This window comes from Vanessa atalanta, chromosome 27, assembly GCF_905147765.1.
Source record: "Vanessa atalanta chromosome 27, ilVanAtal1.2, whole genome shotgun sequence".
In the NCBI taxonomy this organism is placed as follows: Eukaryota; Metazoa; Arthropoda; class Insecta; order Lepidoptera; family Nymphalidae; genus Vanessa; species Vanessa atalanta.
In genome coordinates this window covers 2145134-2168990 of record NC_061897.1, presented here as the reverse complement: position 1 = coordinate 2168990, position 23857 = coordinate 2145134, and the positions used below count along the sequence as shown (strand labels likewise).

At 33.7% G+C, this 23857-nt stretch overlaps 1 protein-coding gene across 1 annotated transcript in view; it reads right to left on the bottom strand.

Annotated features, from left to right (window-relative positions):
- Nucleotides 1-22050, bottom strand: part of LOC125074448 — a 50458-nt gene extending 28408 nt beyond the window's left edge. Inside the window, exons 1-2 of the mRNA XM_047685814.1 lie at nt 21983-22050; nt 16418-16661 (exon numbers count right to left, since the gene is read on the bottom strand). Of these exons, the coding sequence (XP_047541770.1) occupies nt 16418-16482 (65 nt within the window). The 5' untranslated portion in view covers nt 16483-16661; nt 21983-22050. The remainder of the gene's footprint in view (nt 1-16417; nt 16662-21982) is intronic.
- Nucleotides 22051-23857: the final 1807 nt, after the last annotated feature.

The following is a 23857-nucleotide window of genomic DNA, read 5'->3' as shown; positions in this document are numbered from 1 at the left end:
TTGTCTGGTTAAAGAACAATCCACCAGTCACTAATTCATTATTTGAGGCTTCACGACGATTAGCATGTCTTTTGTTACTCGCATCTGGTAGACGTGTTCATGACCTTACATTGTTGAAAATAGATTCACGCCATTACTTTGATTTCGGTGACTATATAGTTTTACATCCTACATTTGGCTCTAAAACTGATACAGCTACGTACAGGCAATCAGGTTGGAAATTAAAAAGACATTCATGTACCAGGGTTTGTCCGGTGTACTGGTTAAGGAAAGTGATTGAATTAGGCACTGAACGGCGTACGCCCAGTTGTGATAGTTCCCTATTTATAACAATTAGAGGTTCGAACCGAGCAGCTTCTCGTACTGTGATAAGTGGTTGGGTAAAGTCAGTTTTTAAAGATGCAGGTATTGTAGCTTCGGCAGGCAGTTTCCGCTCTGCCGTCGCATCCTTAAATTGGTTTGAACATTTTTCGATTGAAGATATATTAGCGCGAGGAAACTGGCGCAGTGAAAAGACTTTCCTTAAGTTTTATTGTAAACAGATAATAAGTAATTCGAAACCATCTCATTATAATTTTTCAAATAATTTTGAGGCTGTAGATTAATTTATTGATTATTCAATTATTTACTATTCGTTAATTATCTATATCTTTAATTTTCTTAAACACCTGTGTTTATTGATTTGTTTTCTGTTGAAATTAATACATACATTTGGATTGTTTTAGTGGATATTATATAACTCAGTTGATTATTATATTCATCTTGTCGAAGTAAATATATGATTCTCAAATATACAGATTTTATATTTTATATTATGTTCTCAGTTTTCACATAGCGTCGTTTAATGGTCACCAGGAGATATAAACACGTCTCTCACGGATGCTGTGCATCGTCACATGCCAAATAATAGTACAAGTTTTACATAACAATAAAACTTGTATTATTGAGCAGAGACGATGCACAGCATCCCAATAAGGGCTCCTGGTGAGAGACTTCTATGAAAGCAAAATGGCAAGCTGCCACCCTGGGACCTGACAAATGGAGTGGGACGGACGTGACGTCATACCCCCATACAAAAATAAGAAACCGGAAAGGGAAGTAGACAACGCACTCTCACGGATGCTGTGCATCGTCTCTGCTCAATAATACAAGTTTTATTGTTATGTAAAACTTGTACTATATTTGTCAAATTGGCATCATGGAACGCACATGATAATAATGACAGATTTTGAAGAATTTCCGTCACTTGAACTCCATGTTAGCGACGCTTCCGTTTTCGACGTTTCGTTTCTTTTCGTTCCTTTATTCGTAAATAAGTTAGAATTTAAATAAATAAAGTTAGAATAGAATAACATATTTAATACTAATATTATAAATGTAAACCGTTTAACAACACGTTGGTGTAAAGTTTTCTATAAGCTGATATATTTGTTTTTAATAAAATTATCTATAGTGATATTATAAATGCGAAAGTAACTCTAGTCTGTCTGTTGTTCTATCACGGTCACAGCACTGAACCAAATCCGATGTCATTTAGAATTAAACAAGTTTGAACTTCAAAGGACAGGTTTTTTTTATATACAACACTCGTCTACCAAACTCTCAAACGCCAGCGAAGTCGCGGACGAACTTTTTTTATAATATCCTGTAATTATTACCTTATTTAATCCTTATCGTAAACGGTCATAAAGGCTATATTCATTTAGAATAAGATTTCATTTCATGCCTTATATATGCAAAAAGTTTGTATATAAAATAATTATATCAGAAATATCAAAAACAAAAAATCATTCACGAGACTTGCATTTTGTTTACATTTCGTGTTCGACGGTGAAAGTGAATATCGTGAGAACATCCGAACCATACGGATGGAAATTTGCTACAAGTATATTTGCCAACGTACAGTTAGGTATCCGTCGTAGTGATACTATAAACTGCTTACGTTCTCCTTAAGTCTGTCCGGATAGGTACAGCCTCCTCATCATCATCCTACCTCCAAATATAAATACTTATTATTTTCGTGTTTCAGTTTGAAGGATAAAGTAACAACAGGCCCAAAAACATAATATCGTAGTTTCCAAGATTGTTGGCGCATTGGCAATGTAAGGAATGGGTAGAATTTCTTATAGTGCCTAAGTCTATGGGTAGAGGTGTCCGCTTACCATTAGCAGAATCATTTGTCAGTCCTCCTACTTCTGTATTTAAGGAGATCACAAAAATGCAGCTCAACTTACAATGTTTCATCTAAGTACGAGATGAATTATACTACGTTTTAAATTTAAATTTAGGTAGTAAATATTCAGTGGTTCTGCCGTGATTAGAACTCGAGACATTCCGTTAAGATGCGTTCTAACTGTCTCACGGCACGTAATATGTACATATTACATGTTTCAACTCGAAGTAGAAACTTAGAAATAAAAAAAAAAACGACAAAACAAGTCGATAAGTGCAACATAATACGGTAGAAAGTATTACCACGGTGAACAATCTAGCATTTCATTACAGCTGTATCTCGGAAACTTTCGTTATTGAAAGTATCATATTTCCCACAGTCTGTGTCATTATCGTCGTCTCTGGTTTCTTTTCACATTTAAATGTCAACCGGCCGAGTTTCCTGCAGAACCTTCCCTGGGAAAACTCTTCGGTTCAATTGTTGTTATTGTTTATGTTTTGCTTGTTAGGCAATCACGCAAAAACTCCTGGACGGATTAAATCAAATCAAAATATACTTCATTCAAGTAGGTTTTTACAAGCACGTTTGAATCGTCATTTAACAAACTGTATTAAGTGAACCTACCACCGGTTCGGTATGTAGATTCAACCGAGAAGAACCGACAAGAAATTCAGTAGTTACTCTTTTTCAACATCTAAAAATACAATCATGTTAGTTAAATACAATTATGTATGTATGTTATATATCCTGCCTGGAAGTCAACAAGCATTAACTCCACGCTTTTTTATCATCTATATAGTCTTGTATCGAATAACATGCCTTCTTTATCAACATATTTTTTTAAAAATGATCTGAATTTATGAAACGGCAAAGTTAAAAATGTCTATGTCTTTGAAAAAGATTCGAATAAAATCTACAATAGATATAGCAAATGTTCCGAGTTAACGTATACTTTTAATATTAATTTATTTAACTCATAAATCAAATCTTACTTCTGATTTTTGAAATAGTTTCATCGTAGGATTCACACGAATTTACATCAAATTCAAGGCAGATACGATACAAAATAGAGACCTAAAAGTTCTGACTTGCAAAGGTATGGACTCGTTGCTACATTCGTGAAACAAAAAAGTTTAGTTTAAAATAGTTTTTATGTTGTATCTACATTTTTAATGAATACATTAACCAGACTTCGCATCGCGTTGATAAATGCGACGTGTAGGTGTCTGAATTATCGATCGTCATAGATAGATATTTAGTTAGATAGCTTTATTATATTGTACAGAGATAAACTCCGTCTATCGCTTCGTCCTAATCCATATACAAAGGTCAGCGCATTATGTGTGACTGCCAGTAAAAAGATTTGGAATGATGCAGCTGATTAGACCGATGGAGCCAGATCTCCGACTACAAGGAAATGCTTGGTTTACCAAAATCATACCAGTCGTTGAAGCTCTAAATACAGGCGATGGAGAAGTGAATATAGAAGTAACTGCATTTAGGCCTATAGTAGATAAGCACGCGAGTTAAACATTAATAATAATATGTGTATATATCCGACCAACAATGGTATCGTACGTATATATATTTGTTTTATTGAAACCAACGAGTAGATATTGAAACACAGCATCAAATGTTGTATGATGCAGTTAACTTCAATTTTGTGCTGATAATATTTATTCTTGCCCAGCAACGGGTATATTAAAGTACATTAGTATGTGTGTGGGGGTCTGTCTAATCCTTAGCTCTTACAATCATATGAGACGGCAGTCACATGGCCGAGAGGTGCGGCATTTTTGTCACGGGATTATAAGCACTGCTATTAATTTGTGTACACTTCCAAAATACCGAACATTTTTTAATAATAAAAACACAATCACGTTTTATTTGAATCCAGAACCTGGTTACCTATTGCAGATAAGCTAGCCGATTGTTCAACGCACTTATCTAAAGGATAAGAAACTGTCTTTAAAGATTTATTGAAAGTCCAAAAGATCAAAATTATATTCAAATTTATATGTCCGCAATTTTATCTACTAGCTTCTCCTTGTTTGCACCTACGCTAAATGTTCCTACTCCCCCGTGGACTGCAGCCTGATGATAAATAGCCTATCCATCAAGAAGCGGGCTATGGAAGTTTCAGAGATAAGGTCGTTCGAACAAACTCCTCGTCAAACATTTATCAGTACTATAGATAAACTGTTAACTGTGTTAAAAGTCAACACTAAACCACTCGTAATTTTAATTAAAATGAATTGTTCTAATGTACGTCATATACAATAAAAATCGAGGAACAAGTAATACTGATTGAACTCAATGGGTCAGTTTAGTTATAGTTGAATACACAATTCATTCTATATTATTCAAAAATATCACTGCAATACACCAAAATATATAAACAAGTAAATCAAACAACAAGTCATACCGAAAATAAATAATAGTAAAGGTCTTCTTGTTAAAACGGCAACCTTTGGCAGAAGAGCTAATTTCGAAATCACTATACACTATCACGACATTTTAAAAAAATATATACAGTTATCAAAATCATCTTAAGTTGCATTTCAAACATTTCACAAGTGAGATACGAGGTGTGTTCTTACAGAATAGTACTGCTGTTATCCTATATTAATTAACGTATAAAGTTTCAGTAATTAAGCTTATTGGCGTTAGCAGTGTTTTGTTATCGTGGGGGCCCACACTTCTACAAAATTGGGCTTAGATATAATATGGTTTAAAAGTATTTTTTCTTTTCATAAAGTTTATTGGGGGGCCGTGCCCTCCCAAATGTAATTAAATTTTTCGCGACCAACTGACGGTCAGTGAGGTCATATGAGCCCTCGGGTATTCCAGAGCTCAATTTGACCTCATATTATTATTAGACATATTTTTTGTTATTATTGTAAGCAAATAAAACTGATTCCTAAAACACTTCAATAAATATTGAGCGCATTCATATATTTTTAAATGAATTAGTCTTATTCTAAAACAATAAAAAATATATTCGAATTGGGTTAAAGTCTGAAAAATCTGATAAATTTTAATAAAAGTTTGCTATTTTTTCCAATCGTATAGTATTCCTTCAATCGTGTATCGATTTTCTAATCCTCATTAATATATTCCTTAGTCATAAAAGTATTTAAACTATTTTTAAAATGCCATTAAATAATAAGGTTCGGCGAAGGCGATTGCGATTCTCCACGACCATTTCACCTCAATTAAAATCCTCTACGAATTCTATTCTATAATAAAAGACTTGTTTAATTGTTAAATTCGTAATTACTGACTCAACGGTTTTAAGATGAGTTATTACAGATCTGATAGTGTAATCATATTTTCAACAAGATAACTCGCTGTTTCTTGCATCTTCTTAAGGATCAATTTGCTTTTTCTACTCGAAACAGTAGATCTTCTGCTTCATAACACAACACAAAAAAATAAATGATAAGAAGAAATCTCTCTTATCAACATCACGTCATCATTGAACAGCTTAACAGATTTCATTGTATAATAATAGATAATAAAATATGCCTTAGTGTTATATAATTAATATCCATTTCAACATATTTATCTAGTCTAGTAAATCTTAAGCCATTCCTAAAAAAAAAGCAATCAAGAAAAAAACAATCTCTTTGTAGATCTATGCATAAATGATTTAACGAAAACAAACATTAAGATTTGAACCGTATTCGTATTGTGATTAAAACTCAATTTGCAATAAATAAAAAACCGACCCACTTAGTTTTTACCGCTTAGTCATTAGTTTGAAGAAAATATTTCAAATGCAATTCAAAACAGCCTTACGACTAAAAAATTAATCAAATACTCACACATGTCATTCATTTTGATTTCCAATTTAAAAAAAAAAAACAACTTTAAATCATTTTAAAAACTTGAACCTCAAACGTTCAGTAATTAAACAAGATTTTCATTAGGAAAACACAAACTATAACTTTAATTAATAAAAATAATAATAATAAGACTATCACTGAAAACAGATTAGCACAGAAAAAACACAAAACACTAGTTTAATGTATTCAAAAGCACTGTGACCCTAGAATAAGTCCTAGCGGGACTCCCAAACAATTTCACTTGTTAAATATTCTTTTAAACTCGCGCGCACGTCCTGTTACGTGTAGGCGGCACAACAGTATGACGTGGTCTCTGTACGATTGGAATTAACCAAATATCGCTCTCACAAATTGAATCTATCGAACGAATGAAGTTACACAAAGTCCAACGCCTGTCTAAAATCACCGTAGAAACGGTCGTTATAGTTTACAACGGCAATGTATGCGTCGTTTGTGAAATATTCTTCGTTTGATGGGCTAACTTATAGGGAAGTGAAAGAAGGGGGGACATAGCCCAGACGCACTGACTGTTTTTTTTATTACTGTTGGCACGTGCTTTAGTTTTCTATGTGATGATTTTACTTTGCCAGATGCTTTCGTTTTGTTAGTGTTCACACAATTACTGTATTTCTTTTAACGATGCGATTTTATTGTTTTTTTTTTTTTAACGTACGACTCATTTAATGATTTACACGCCTTTTCAATGTTTAAAGCTCGATTGCCAGGCTGCTGTTGAATGAATCAGATAATAAATTGCCTGACATTTAATTCTTGTATGTTAATTAATATGTTATCCATAGTTAATTGATTTTAAGTATACTAAAATCATTTTATATTTTGTTGTAAAAATCCTTCGAATTGCTCTGTTACGTTTTCACGATTAAACCTATTTTGATAACATTTAATATGGAGATCACTGAACTGTGGTAAAGGATATAGGCATATGAAGATGGTATTAAATTGGCCAGTTGTTAGAAGAGGCAAGATGATACAATGGATACTACAGATGATAGAACAAGTGGATGAAGATCTTGATGTTGATCATACCTATAAGAGATCTTAAGAGCACTGAGTTTAAGAGCTTGCTCTTACCGTCTTCACATACATTGTTTTTTTTAGTTCTAGATAACTAGAAGTATCGTAAACCCACTAGAAACATAATATCGGTTCGCGGTTTTCAATACGGCGACATATAAAGGCGATATAAAGTAAAAATATACATCATATTTGTGTTATTGTTGTATAACGTTTAAGATATTCAAATACTATACGAAAAAAACTGTTAACATTTCTCAATAACTTTTTTACAAACCTTCGGTATGATTTTTTTTTATAGTATAAGTAGAGGCGAATGGGTCACCTGATGGTGAGAGGGTAATAATTAAGAGATGTTAGCGTTTTAAGGACTATTGACTTTATCTTACAGCATCAATGAGCCACTAACTTGAGATGTTATGCATGCCTCTTATGTCTGTTTCTCTGGCTCACTCAACAATACAACAATAAGTATTGCTGTGTGGCGGTAGAATATCTGATGAGTGAGTGGTACATAGTAAAATAATATCTCAAGTCGTATAACATAATATCTATGTCTTAAAACTATAATGAATCGAATTACGGAAATGTCGATCTGTGTTTTTGCGTAACTTTAGAAAAAACGAAACGAACATTAATAAATATATATGTAATATAAGCATGATATAATATTTGAATTCAATGACAGTAGTCGATAAAAGGATATTTATATCAGAGATAAAAAAAAAAAACAAGATTACCTATATTGTAATCGGCTTATGTTAACACTTGAACGACATCGATAATATTATGTCATAAATAAACACTCTATTTATATCTAAGCTCTGTATAATATATATATACAAATATATATATTGAAAAGAGTACCAGACTATAAATGGCACACTGCTGAGCTAAGATCGTTCCCTTTTGAAGAGAAGGTTTGGAGCTGATGCCATTACACTGGTGATATTCAAAATATACTTTGTTCAAGTAGGCTTTTACAAGCACTTTTGAATCGTCGTTTAACACTACCACCGGTTCGGAAAGTAGATTCTATCGAGATGAACCGGCAAATAATCTAGCTACTCTTTTTCATCATCTAAACAGTTCTAGCCACTGGGCCGTCTTGGCTATTGGAAACAGTAAGACTGTCAAATGAACCACCTGATGGTAAGGCACCACTGCCTTAGTTTATTGTCAAATATTGACCATCCTCTACATTGTAAATCGTTAAATATAACTTATCTACATATATTAATATTACAAATGCGAAAGTAACTCTGTCTGTCTGTTCTGTCTTTCATTCCAAACCATTGAACCGAATTTGTTGAGATTTGTTATTGAGCAAGATTGAACTCCAAGCAAGGACATAGAGTACCTTCTAAACCGTAAAACGCGAGAGAAGTCGCAAGCGACAACTAGTTGTATCATAAGTCAAACAATGCTCTATTATTCTATTGCATGTCAATACACTGACAATAGAAGCACTAAAATCAATGTATAAGCTAACTCAGATAAACAACACATGTAAAGATTTGTTATATTTAATGAACGCATTGATCAACGGAGTGTCGCCTTTACACAAACGGTTGTCCGTCAGTGTGTCTGTTTGTGATGCAACTTCTAAACGACTAATGACGTCATACTGGCAATATATTTTTGTTTTATTTAGACGGCATGTAAGCTGTTTGGATCTGATGTGTGTGTACTTAAGTTAACAAATATCATATTTATGGAATATATCGACTCACATTCGCAGTATATGTTGGTTTAATGCCAAAAAACAAAATGAGGTCAATGGGTGGTATTTGTCCAACACAAAACTAATAATTTCCAACTATATTAAATATTATATGTATATATATACTTTAATTAAATAATTAATTATAGCAATATCTAAATATGTATTTACTTGGTGATTTATTGTTGTCATCCAGTATAACTACAGGCACAGGGGACATAACATCTTAGTTCCCAAATATCACTAAGAATCACAACATTCTATAGTGTAGTTCCTGAGAACGCGCATTATTACGCATTTTCGCACAAACATACAGAACAAAATCTACCCAATACACTCTACCTTCATTTTAGCGTAATAAAATGTAAATTCCAGACAATTAAAAGTCATAAATAAAACTCCTATGGCATAAATTAAAATATCAATTTAATTTATACCGACGAGCCCTTGGCTTCAATTAGGGTTACCAGGCTTTAAAACTATAAGCCGGACAGACCGGCAAGTTTAGCTTGACAATTGTACCTTTAATTATTGACAATGTGAAACCTTTGTGGTTCTTATGTTCATTTACCAGAAAATAAAAACTTAATTTCCCTTAGAAATTGACGACCTCCGTGGTCGGGTAGTGTGTACATCGATATTTATGGGTACGCCACTCCGAGGTCCCGGGTTCGATTACCGGCCGAATTGATGTAGAAAAAGTTCATTAGTTTTCCATGTTGTCTTGAGTCTGGGTGTATGTGGTACCGTCGTTACTTCCGATTTTCCATAACACAAGTGCTTTAGTTACTTACATTGGGATCAGAGTAATGTATGTGATATTGTCCAATTTTTCATTATCATCATTAGCAGCCTGTAAATTTCTCACTGCTGGGCTAAAGGCCTCCTCTCCCTTGAGGGAAGGTTTGGAGCATATTCCACCACGCTACTCTAATGCGGGTTGGTGGAATACACATGTGGCAGAATTTCATTGAAATTAGACACATGCAGGTTTCCTCACGATGTTTTCCTTCACCGCTGAGCACGAGATGAATTATAAACACAAATTAAGCACATGAAAATTCAGTGGTGCCTGCCTGGGTTTGAACTCGAAATCATCGGTTAAGATGTACGCGTTCTAACTACTGAGCCATCTCGACTCACTTGTCCAATTATAAACATTACATACATACATTAGCAGCCCGTAAATGTCCCACTGCTGGGATAAAGGCCTCCTCTCCCTTTGAGGAGAAGGTTTGGAGCATATTCCACCACGCTGCTCCAATGCGGGTTGGCGGAATACACATGTGGCAGAATTTCGTTGAAATTAGACACATGCAGGTTTCCTCACGATGTTTTCCTTCACCGCCGAGCACGAGATGAATTATAAACACAAATTAAGCACATGAAATTTCAGTGGTGCCTGCCTGGGTTTGAACCCGAAATCATCGGTTAAGATGCACGCGTTCTAACCACTGGGCCATCTCGGCTCTCGGGCAATCTCGGCTCTCCCAATTATAAAATAAAATAATTATATAAAAAAAAAAAAACAAAAGAAAAAGAAATTTAATTAAGATTTCCAATTAATTCTACCACAAATATTTTAGCTATAGTGTCTAGTTAAATGTAAAGCTTATCAAAAGCGGACCCATTTAATTTTCCCGGACACGCACCAAAAAAGCCTATGTCCGGTTTCAACCGGTTGCCTGGTTGCCCTAGTTACAACGGAGATAATCGCGTTTTGAATGACCGGATGCATTACAATAGTCAATTACACGCTTATGTCATAGACATTGTTTCATTTCTAATCTAATACATCTTCCGAATGCTGGCGGGAAACCGGGGACCAGGGTTAGAACATGCCACAGACCTACCGTCGATTAGAACTGACAATTATGTAAATTAAGCAATTTTTTACTAAAGCCACGTAAAAGTAGCCTGTCTTGCTGCTGCTTATGTTTTAGCATGTAAGATTTTCATCCAACAAAAACACTTCATCCCGTTTCCTTCACCCGCGAGTACGAGATAATAAATATTAAACACATGAAAATTCAGAGTTCCACCCACTCAGTTGAGTTTGAGTGTGAGATCTTTGAACTCAAGAGTAACCTTTGAGTGAGAGTAACAATTTAGCTTTATTAATGGACAGGATGAAATGCATTTTTGTATTTATAAATAGCATTGAGCGTGACTCGGCTTGTTTCCTTTTGTTACTATTTATTTAATATTAATAAAAAAATAAACTGTTATTCGAGTCTGAAGACTTTAAATTAAAATATTGTCGATGGAAATCATTTCGTAGATTTTTTACAACAAATGACATGTCCTTTACTGGAATATTTAAACAAAGAAACATTTTTGTTGATGTAATAGGCAAGTAGAAGTATAAATGAGCCAGGTGATGGTGATTGGTCACCAACGCCCATAGCTATTGGTGTTGTAAGAAATATCAACCATTCCCTACGTCGCCAATGCGCCACCAACCTTGGCGGCTAAAATGTTTTGTCGTTTATCTGTAGAAAAACTGGCTCACTCACCCTTCAAACCGAAACACAGCAATACAAAGTATAGCTGTTTGGCGCTAAAATATCTGATGGTTGGCAATTTGCACAGAGCTGTAACACCAAGTATACATAGACTTAGTATATGTATATACATTATATAACATACGTTCTAGTTTTTCTTTACATAATATTAAATACTCACTAATATATAGACTGCCACGTCTAATCAAATAAACAGTTAAGCCAATTAAAGAATTAGGCTGGATTTGTTTGGGCGTCTAAGAATAAAAGCGGCCATTTTGAATTTCAACCGAAGCGTCACGAGAAAATATTCATTGTATTATTTGAGAGGAAATCTATACCAACAAATGGGATGACGTTTCTTTAACGCCCAGTTGGAAAAACTAAACCACTATAGATTAAACTTAAAGCAAAATATGCAGCGCCTTTCAGAGAAGGCTAAATATATATATGTAATATGGTTATATAAGTTTCACTCGCTTTATATCTAGACTATTAACGTGACTAGCGGGATTTTTGTATTACAAATAAATAAATAATATGTATTATATAATATGTTTTTTTTTTTTTATATATATACAGTAAGTCATCTATATCTATTCCAATCAAAAGAGGAGAAAAACCAAATAAACAACATTTGACAGCAAATTGACGCGATATAATTGGTCGAGAGCTCGATTAATCTATGATATTCACTATAGATTCGCGAAAAAATTGCGTTTTGAACCTCGACGACGTGAAACTGTTATCGGAATTTCGGAAGTAAAATTAAAGTGGACATAAGTAGTTAAGTGTTATAGTGTTGTATTATAAATAAAGATATATTAATCATAAACTCTTAGTAGTGCACAATATAGCTGAGTCGTATGAAATACGTTAAGCCAAGGTTTGTTTATCGTTATTCCTACTTCGATTGGAATAGGCTGTCGATAATTCAAGCTTATTAAACTGCTTCTATTGACCGGAGAACAACATATAAAAAGTCATCTAATCGGCCGGATATTCCCCCATGTCGGATCTATCCCAAAGCCCCCTACTTTCCGAGAGCGTTGTACATAAAGTTGTTTTGAAAACTGTTTTGTAGTTACTGATGACGCTAATGATAGCGCGTTCATACATACAAATTTTTCAGTTTTATAATATTAGAACATTAATACATATAGTAACATACAATAACCAAATAACTAGATTGGTGGTAGGACTGTGCAAGCCCTACCATCAATCTAATCTAATTCATATGTATGTATACACACTTTTTTCAATTTTTGTCTGTCTGTTTGTTCCGGCTAATCTCTGGAACGGCTGGACCGATTTTTCGTTAAATTCAAACGCGCACGAAGTCGCGGGCACATCTTGTGTATTAATATAAACTGGTCACACCGTATCATGTATTCCAAAGGAAATTATGTGGATGGTATTTAGAAAGTCCGACAGAAAGTTCTAGAATTAATTAAATATCAACAAATCGACTATATCACTGTAATCATTTTCTATACAAAATGTGAGCAAAAATATTAAACAAACGAATAGTCATTTATTGGTACCATCGCTAAAAGATATTATTTGTAATCAAAACAATGTTAATTCAAAAAAGTACTTCTGAATCATCACGTTCCTGAGTTGAAATCAATATAAAACTACCATCCATTCAAAAAGTAGATAGAATCTAGGAGAAAAATTGACAAGAAGCTACTCTTTACAACCATTTTAATCACAGAGAATGTCAATAAAGTACAATTATATCCTGCCTGGAAATCAACAAATACCAAGTCCACGCTTTTTTATCATTAATATAATCTTGTATTTATTAATATGCGTTATTAATAAATTTTTTGATACATAATTTATTATTTTTATTAGGCCAATTTAAAAATAACGATGAAATCTTATTAATAATTTGTCGTCTCTGAACACTACCAGTTTCCCGGATTCGCTTATTATAACAAACTGATACATCGGGTAGCCGGTGAAGTGGAAAACGACGAAAATAATCTTGCATTGGTTATGTATGTATTAAACCTATTTGCGAGACATTCAAAGAGCGAATTTAAGTTTTGTTCGAATACGAAAATCCACCAACGTACTTTTGTTGTCATTCCTAGTTGTAATACATTTTTGGAAAGCTAAGAAAACGGTTATGTTTTTAAAATAAATTGCAGGACAAGTTACATAACGATTTTTTTAGTTTAAAAGGCATTTTTTTGGAACAAAAACAATGTCGTTTTCCGTCTCGAATTTTTAAATTTGGTCAGATAATTATTGTTTTAATATTGGAAAATAACCATTGTTTATTAGTTTTTATAAATCAGAAGAAAGAAATAGATTTTAATAGATACTTTTTTTAAATGAATTTTTGAAGTTGCAATTTTGAATGGTTTACTTTTGCATCATGCATATGGGGGTTAAAATTATCGCAATTAATCACCCCTATTACCTCCTAACGGGAATACGTCGAATTACCAATAATCCTCTATATGTATTAAGTATAAGGCTGTACCGCCTACACAGATGTTTTTAATAAAATCTCTCTCAGATTGGGTTGTCTGGAAGAGATGGCTAATTAGCCATAAGTTCGTCCGTTGTAAACACTTCAAATAATAATTGTTTATATTTTTGAGTTGAGTACTATTTCTATTATTTTTTTTTTGTATTTAGTCCTATCATTTCTGTTTATTTTTTACGTTTGTGGTATACAATAAAGTATATTAAAAATTATTAACTTTGTGAAATTCGGAAATTAGATAATATTATTTACCCCTTGTGTCTTTACAATGATTGTAGTTTTTTTAAAAAAGTTTTAATTTACTGTTATAAACATATTGTAGAAGCAATTGTAATGAAATTGTCATCAAAAAGACAAAAACATCCCGAAATGAGTCTCGAGTTCCAAGATTTTAAATAGATAGGAAAGTTCTTCTTGGTAGCATGAAAACAGATTCAATGTATGTAGCGTCACCCCAAAGCAAAATGCCGTGTGACATAATACTATGAAAATAATCAAAGTATACTAATCGAGCTGTATCAACATCAGTTAGTTGTCTAACTTTTCTAATCCGCGTATGCTGCGAAGCTGAATCTCCTCGCAAGAGACCTTAAACGAGAAATCCACTGCAACTTTTGAGTCTAAATTAATTTCAAGAAATTCTGTAGCATCACTTACATTTTGATCGCAATTGTTTAAAGTTGGCTTTAAATTTTTCTTACATTGGGTAAGGCAAACAGTACGATTTTTTTTTCTGTAATTGGGAGGAGGTCACGATGGGCCACTTGATGTCAAATGACCGTCCATAGACATTGGTGCTGTTAGAAATATTAACTATCCCTTAATTCACCAATGCGTCACCAGCCAGGGAACCAAGATGTTTGTGACCCTTGTGCCTTTTACACTGGCTTACTCACTCTACAAACCGGAACACAACAATACCAAGCATTGCTGCTTGGCGGCAGAATACCTGATGTGTAGGTGGCACCTACCCAGACGGGCTTGCACAAAGCCCTACCACAAATTAACAATTTTATACAGTATTTTATTATAAGAACTGTGAATTCTCATTTTTATTCAATATAGGCATTACTTATTGATAGCATTCAACTAGAATTATAAAACATTAAAAACTTAATTATAAGGAATAGTATACAACGGTCGGTTGTTTTGAAGTTTCCTCGTTTAAATATTGCACATATTCAAGTAATTTGGCACGAGTATTTTTTTAACAAAAATCACACAAGGAGGTCAATAAACTCGGTTGCATTATTTTTTACCCTTGTTTCCTCATTATAACTTACATAACATAACAATAATAACTTTATCGCTTATTAATTAAACGCTATTTAGTCAACCTGATGTTACGAACCTAAGAGAATGGATGTGGATGGATATAGAGGTAGGGGACGATCAAAGAAACGATGGATGGATCGAGTGAAAGACGATATGTTTAGAAAGAATGTTACTTGTGAGATGACGTCCGACAGAGAAGTATGGAAGAAGAAGACATGCTGCGCCGACCCCAAGTAAAATTGGGATAAGGACAGGAAGATGATGATGGTGATGTTTGAACCTATGACTAAAACCCTAGGAAAAAGGTTATCAATATTAAAAAAAGGCGCAACAAGTACCCGATTATGCGTCTTGATACATGTTTTCTGTACACGTTATCAAAGAAAACAAATCCAAACATACCGTCACTTAGGTAGGGCTTTGTGCAAGTCCGTCTGGGTAGGTACCACCTACTAACCATAAACAGACTACCGCTAAACAGAAATATTTAGTATCGTTGTGTTCCCTATTCAAAGGTTAGTGATCCAATGTAACTGCAGGCACAAGGGACGTAATATATTAGCTTCCAAGGTTGGTGGTGCATTGGTGTGATGCATTGCTTAATATTTCTTACAATACCAATGTCCATGGGGGGTTATGACTACTTACCATCAAGTGTTCCATAAGCTCGTCCGCCTTCATATTAAATAAAAACATACATGTGTAATTACACGCTTTGGGGACATGCGTAGTGAGAGCAACCCGAGGTTTTTTTTTATTACAATCAAAATGGCGTTCCACATTAGAACTTAGTTGTTGCCCGCTTTAGAGGCTGGTAGTCCTTTCTTGGAGTTCAAGCTTTATATCAAATTTCATCAAATCAGGTCCACTGATTTGGTCGTGAGACAGCAACAGACAGACACAGTTACTTTCGCATTTATAATATTAGTATAGATTACAAGTTTATGAACAAACCGGTCGAACACCATCCAAACCAGCTGGTTAATCCAAAATCTACTAAGACTTTTTAGTCTTAGTAGTTTTTACACCAAGGGAGGCGAACTCAACAAAGACAAATTCCGAGTCAATTTAGACATTGTCGAGAGTTCCATATGAACTTTTATCACAAAATTGCAATCCATAAATTTGGATCGTGATTTTGCCTAACCTGACATTATAACATAAGCCAAATTATGAATAAAATACAACAACCGCACAAAAAAAAACGCCTGTTTTATAATTACAAAACAATCTTTTATATTAGTCACTCTCATTTATTATGTAGATTAAAAAAAAATTATCATGCATTATCTGTTATTTCGTGTTAATGTCATTGTCAGATTATTATTATTTTTTATTTTCATTTTTTATAAATACCTTCTTATCCAGCGAAAGAATCTATTCGCACCCTTCTTTCCGTTAGGCTTTTTCTTCTTCCCCATTTTTTTTAACCATAAAAACTTTTCACTTAAAATCTATATAATTGTCTATGTCCGCAGTTTGAACATGGAACACGAAACGTTTGCCACTCAACTCATCACTTAGTTCTTTATTTATACATGAAACAGCACTAGTTTAAATTTGGAACGCTCTGGCCGACACAGGACTCTATGCTTGGGCTCTATAAAACATTTTTAATGTAAACTTATTTCGTACGTTTAAAAATACGCTCTACTAGATCAACACAAAAATATAATTACATAAAATTAAATAATAAAATTTAATTTAATTTGTTAATCACAAGACAAAACACGCTAAAACAGGTATATTTATAATATCTTCGAAAAAGGTAACGATATTTACCGGAAAAAATGTTGCCACAGAAAAAAAAAAACAATATTTAAAATCGTTATTTTATAACAGTAATGCGCGTTGGGGAGCGCACGCGCCGATACTGGCGCGTGGCCACGTTCAAATTTAGAAGCTTAAAAAAAAACCACTGCATCGCGAGAATGCAGCGGGCGTTCGTTTTATTTTCGTTGTCCGTCTGCGAGTGCGTGATTATTTATGGTGTGACATTTATTTTGTTTTTACTCTATATTTGTATCAAAAACAAAACACATAAAAATAATATAATATTTTAAATACCTATTTCGTATTTTATACGTCTGTTACATATCGCAAATTCGCTGTGATAATGATAAAAGTAATTATTAATAATATGGTAACAGTCTACTTCATTTCCTTTAATATGCTTGAATTAAACCTTTAACACGCATCCACTGATTATATAGATAGTCTTACAATGGCGATCCTCAATAGATATCCGATCATGGACATTCAGGCCGAATATCACCTAGATAAGCCTAGGTATCCAGAATTCCACTAAGATCAATTGCACAAGAAAGTTACAAAAAGCAAATTGCAATCTTGAAATTTTGATTGTGATTGGAAATAATAAATATATATTCCAAACGCAAAATAATAGAAAAAATTGACTTTACACAAACCTTAAAGAATCCTTATCCCCTGAAAAATACAGATATATCCCAAAGTTCCCCCAAAGGGCGCATTCGTCTGTATTGTAACAGTTCACACACAAGCATTACATTACATTAAGAACTGAACATTACTGTGCGCAAAAAATAATACAATTAGTCCGACATTGTAAAAACATCTGTCTCGACTACATTCGAGTGCAGCTGGTGAGGGTGCCCTAAGATAATTGGATTAAACCCACCCAGCAGGAGTGCACAAAACCCAATATCAATGATTTGAGTGATAATTAATAATTGAAACACAAATAAAACTAAGGTACTATATAGCATGAAGTAACTGTCATAGACATAATTATAGTAATTTCCTTGACAAAGTTATACATGAGATTACCTAGAGGACTACTCCGACTTCAAGTACAAATCATTTGGTATACAAGTTCTTTTACGAGGCTTACAGTTGAGTCAACTGGCAAAAACGTAAGGAATAAATGTTATGTCCCCTTCAGGGGACCTTTTTGTAATTGTTTTAATTCACACGGAATTTTTACTAACAATTATATTTTTTATCCTTTAATTATCCTCAATCGTTGTTAATTTATGGACCAATCCGCATTGGAGCAGCGTGGTTGAATATGCGCCAAACCTTCTTCTCAAAGGAAGAGGAGGCCTTAGCCCATCAGTGGGAAATTTAAAGGCTGTTAATATTGTTATGTTGTTGTTAATTTATTTCTTTGTGTCTGTTATTTAATAAATAATATAAAGCGAAAACAATTTCGTTCCAAACGAGTCTCCAAGAACACATTATTTTTGTATGAGGCTCGTACATTTATTTTTCAACTATTATTAACATTTCTTTTTAATGTTCTCTCAAAAGCTCGTCAATAGCTACCAAACAAGAAAAGAAACGACTTGAGAAAAACGAACTGAGCTGTTTTGTCTTTCCCTATTATGCAAATGTTTTTTTTTTTTGAAAACAACCGCACTAAATAAATTCCACTGGCAGAATATTTTGTGCAAAACAAACGCATGTAAAAAAATAACTGTGTTCAAATATATCCCAGATAATGTTCGAAATAAAAAGATATATAAAATATTATGCATTAAAAATCGAATTAAATATATTTTTTTTAAAATAGATACACAGATGCATAATAAAATCAAAAGGGCTCTTGCCTTAGCTACAACATAAATAAACGAAGAGATTTGTGTCTGAGTCAACCGATCTATATTCGTTACGGAGCTACGGTTACTATCGAAGTGTTAATGTGATAAACTACTGTCAGAAATGAAATCTTTTTTTTAACCATCGGATGGTTAGTGGTCACCACCGCCCTTAGACATTGGCGCTGTAATATGATCAACTTCGGGAACTAAGGTGTTATGTCCTTTGTGCTTATAGTTATACAGCTCACTAACTCATCAGCGGAACACAAATTATTGTACTTAGTATTAACTAATTGCTATTGGACAGTAGGATATCTGGTGAGACAGTGGTACCAACCCAGATGGGCTTGCATATAGAATTATACTCAATTATGATATCGAAACTATTTTTTAAAAGCTAACGGACGTGCATAATTATTAGTAACTGGCGCTTGTGAATACAAGATGTCTTTGTGTGCGTGAGACGACGAAGTGTAAGGACAGCAAAAAAATTCAAATTAGATTATTATTTAAGATTATTTGTTAAGTTTAATTTATTGAAAAGTCGGTAATTAAAGTGGAGGGGGAGTCTAAGTACATGAATAGATTATTATTATATTATTATAATAATTGATTATGTAGTTACTCTTCTCCACAATTTTAATTACATACAATTACAAGTTACAAGGTCATCGGAAAATGGATGAAGAAGTCTATTAATCCTAAACGTTAACATCTATTTTACATATAATCTATATTAATATTATAAATACGAAAGTAACTCTGTCTGTCTGTTGCTCTTTCACGGCCAAGCCACTTAGCCGAATTTGATGAAATTTGCTATGTAAGTTTGAACATCCGGGGAGGACATGGACTACTATTTTATGCCTACCACTTGACGACCAACCCATAACACGCAAGCGAAGTCACGGACGGGAACTAATGTTTATGTGGATTTTTTTCCAACGAATATTCAATTTACGGAAATGTTTGTATTCCCAAAAATTTTACGTCATAAAAGTTTTGACGTAACAAGCGATCGCTTGGCAAGTTACCAATAACAGTACGGTCGTTTGTTTGAACCATAGATATATTATAAGACGGTCGGCGCGATTCGTACTCCACGTCGCATATATGAAAAATATCATTTTTATTATTTACTAAAATCCATCAAGTGTGACGAAGTCAAATTGTAACGTAAATTATCAATTTCAAATATATATAATTTCTAATGATGTTTGCCGGACCTGTTTTCGTATATTTCCATCGAAATAAGACATTTTTCCGCAATCATAAGTATAATATATGTTGGCCCAAACGATTATAATTAATCACTGATTGGTGATAATTCACCATAGCAAACGTCATCAGAATTTGTCAAGTTTTTTCGTAAAACATAATTTATAACACCACCAAACACGACAGGCGCCTGTCAGTATACATTGTTATGGCGATAGTTTGATATGAAAAGTTTATTTACATGAACGCTATCTATAACTATCTAACATATATAAGTAAAAAAAATAATTAAAGTAACAGTCTGTTGTCTCATTGCTAGTCTAAGGCCTCCTTTACCTTTGTGGAAAAGGTTTGGAGCTTATTCCATATGGCCGTTCCAATGCAGATTGGTGGATACAAATGTGGCACAGATTCATTTTCAATTTTAAAAACAAATTAAGCACCTTCATTTTCAGTGATTGCTTGCGATAGGAACTCGCAACTATCGGTTAAGATGCATATAAATTAATACTTTTGTACCAACATTAATTTTTGTATAAAATATTAATTATTATCCTTTTTAAAGACCGCACAGACCGCGCTGCATCTATGATGTAACAATCAAAATGGCTTGGCATATTGCCAGCGCGACATTTAATAGGAATGAGGAAACAAAATATAGGATCTTCATAATTAGGCTGAATTATAATCTGCGTTACATCTTAGTAAATTATTGCCGCCATTATAGTTCAAAAAGGGCGCGTAAATTTGACATTTAGCTTTTAATCTGTATAAATATAATTTCTTGATGTGTTGCCCGCCTGGATTTGCTCTTGCACAATCCACAACACATCCCAAAATTAAAAAAAAAATCGCTTAAATGAGGAAATCTTGCATAAATAGGTACAGTTACCTATTATATATATATACAAATTTATTTCGTAGAACCTCAAAAGCAGCTCAACGATATAGCATCAGATTTTCAAATTATGTTGAATTTAGATGAGATTTTGTGGTTTTTAATGTGATTTGAAGCTCGGTCAACCAGATATTTATGCTTTAAACTTACAAATGTTTAGTCATCATACAATACCACTTCAAATGAAAATACACATTTTAAAACCATTCTGTCTTTCGACCAGAAATGACGAAACAAAAAAAGGATTGTCTGTAATCTCTTTGATCTTGCATATCCTAATGAAAAACGAAACAAAACGCTCCATATTCAAATGCTGTTCAAAACAAACACTGGTCAGAATTGGCCAATGTTGATACAAAGATCTTTTTTTATTTCACATTGATTCATCCATAGGCACGTGCAGTGAAGGAAGTGCCCAAAAATAAAAATAATGTAATCCCCAACTTAGCACCTCTTAAATTATTATTGTATTTATTTTAAATAAAACAGCTTGTATGGTGTATAGTTTTTTAGAATATTAACAAATTGTAACAATTAATAATTATTGTCCTTCTAGATAAATATTTTTGATTACTTTGATTTAAATTAAATTCGGGACAATTTAAGTTAGAAAATATTTGGATTTCTGGATTGTCAGACTGCTTCCATATATATGACAGAGTTACGGAATAGATGTTTTGTCTTTCAATTTAGTTACGAAGGCGTTTGCCTTGGTCATTAGGAATAGTTACATCTTTCTAAAGATATTACTACAACGACAACACGCCACAAATATATCACGTAAACCTGTTATTACACTGGTCCACTCATTCTCCTAACAAGAACACAACAAAGCGGAAGAATAATAATTATATGGGTTCTATTATCGAGACGAGTTAACAGTTTTATATAACAAAGGTAGTTGGACGGGAAATTGGGCCACCTGTTGGCAATTGGTCACCATGACACATATACATTGGCGAAATATTAACCAAACCTTACATCACCATTGACAAGGCTTGGTAACTAAATGTCATGTCCCTTGTACCTGCAATTACACTGGCTAACTCATCATTCAAACCACAACACAACAACAATAATAACTATTGGTGTTTATCTCGTAAGCCCACTAAGCGTATACAAAGCTCTACCGGCGGAAAATCACACGTAAAAGAACTTAGCACCAGGCTATGAGAACTTCTTATCACATATTGGAATGCATTAGGTAGGTATTTGTAACTGTACCGTTGTTTTATCGGCCACTATCTCGAGTCCCATGACAGGCACGGGCTGTTATCACGTTAACGCGCCAACTGACGTTTCTTTCAGAACACTTACTCCGGGAACGTAAGGTTAATTATAGTATGCCGTGAAATATGTAGTATACTGTTCGTTTTTAGATGAAGCGAATTCGATGCTTAACGGTTTTAATTTAATTATCTTGTTAAATGACACTTTAATTTTTTCGAACCTGACATTTGACTGTTATCGTTTGTATTCAGCCGGATATATTATACAAGTCCGAGCTATCTGACTTTCAGTCAGTATAATAGTGTAACGCAATATTGACTACTGTAAAAGTTATGAAAACGTTTGACGACTTTTAAACTTCGTCTGGTTTTAAACGGTTATAAAATGTAAACGGATACGAACAATAATTACTAAAAACGTACTCCGATAAAAGCAGGAGGATAAAGAAATAGCGTTATTTAAAAAGCCTAGCTAAGCTAGATACAATATTATATTGATTTTACCCACAAAACTTCTATACTATTACTACATACAAATAGTGTTTGCATTTCTTATCAATAAACACTCGTTACGAAATCTTTTACAAACTATTTTATTATATCATATATTTTGTAACAACTATAACACAGGCGATTATTTGGTTCAACATATTGCCTAACATAACAAATGTGCTTTGGAAAGCGTTGCAATAAAGAGATTTATCTGAATATTTAACGTATACTACGCGATGATTCATTCGGTTCGCTTCTTTCCTGTAACATTTGGCATGGTGCTTATGATTCGCTTTTAAATTGAAGGGCAGATGACACATTCAAAATTGAGTGTATGGATATATTCACTCGCGAAGACGTCTTCGCCACGTTAAATTAATATAAATACTTTTTAAACTTTCGCCGGAGGTTTTTCCAAACCGATACGACTAGGGAACCTTCAAAAAGAGCCAACATTTTTGTTAAAGGCCGGCAACGCATCTGCTAGCCCCTGGTGTTGCAGCTGTTCATGGGCGATGGTAGTCACTTTCCATCAGATGAGCCTCCTGCCCGTTTGCCAACTGCACTCAAAAATATTTAATTTGTATATTTTTATTAGTTCTTAGTTGTCTCACGCACACTAAGACATCTTGTAATCACGAGCCTCACTCACAATAATGCACGCCGATAATATTAGCATGGCACGGCTTTGTGAGAGTATATGTGTTAAAATAAATTCATATAAATCACGTTATTTTAAGTATATTATAAAGAATTAATGATGCGTCCAGAAAACTTATCGGGGGGGGGGGGGCACAAACAGCAAATACTAAAGACATTCTGAACTACGATCCGATGACGATCCATAATAAAAATGATAGAAGAACATTCAAGATGTCATGGTAAGTAGTCACCACAGCCCATAGACACTGTAAGAAATATTAACCATTCCTTATATCGTCAGTACAACCACGGGAACTAAATTGTTAAGTCCTTTAACCCTGTAGTTTCACTGGCTTTAAGCCGAAACACAACAATACTAGTAGTGTACCAAGTATTGCTGCTTGGCGGTAGATGAGTGGGTTGTGTTCACCTATCCACTAAGCAATCATTAATTTCTACTAGGACAGGTGAAAATTAATAAAAGCTTTGGGTACGGAACCCTAAAAAATACATTCTTTCAATTAAAAACATGACGAAATATTTGATTATTGTTTCAAAAACTTTATCGGCGTTACTAATTAGTTCCGAACCTTGACTATTTTTCAATATTCCGACGTTGTTTGGCAAATGTGGCCAAGGTTTTTCTTTATTAGATGAACACATTGGTGTTTATTTGGCATTACACATTATTCGTAAACGATACCAATATTGGAAGGTTGGAGATTGGCCTTAATGC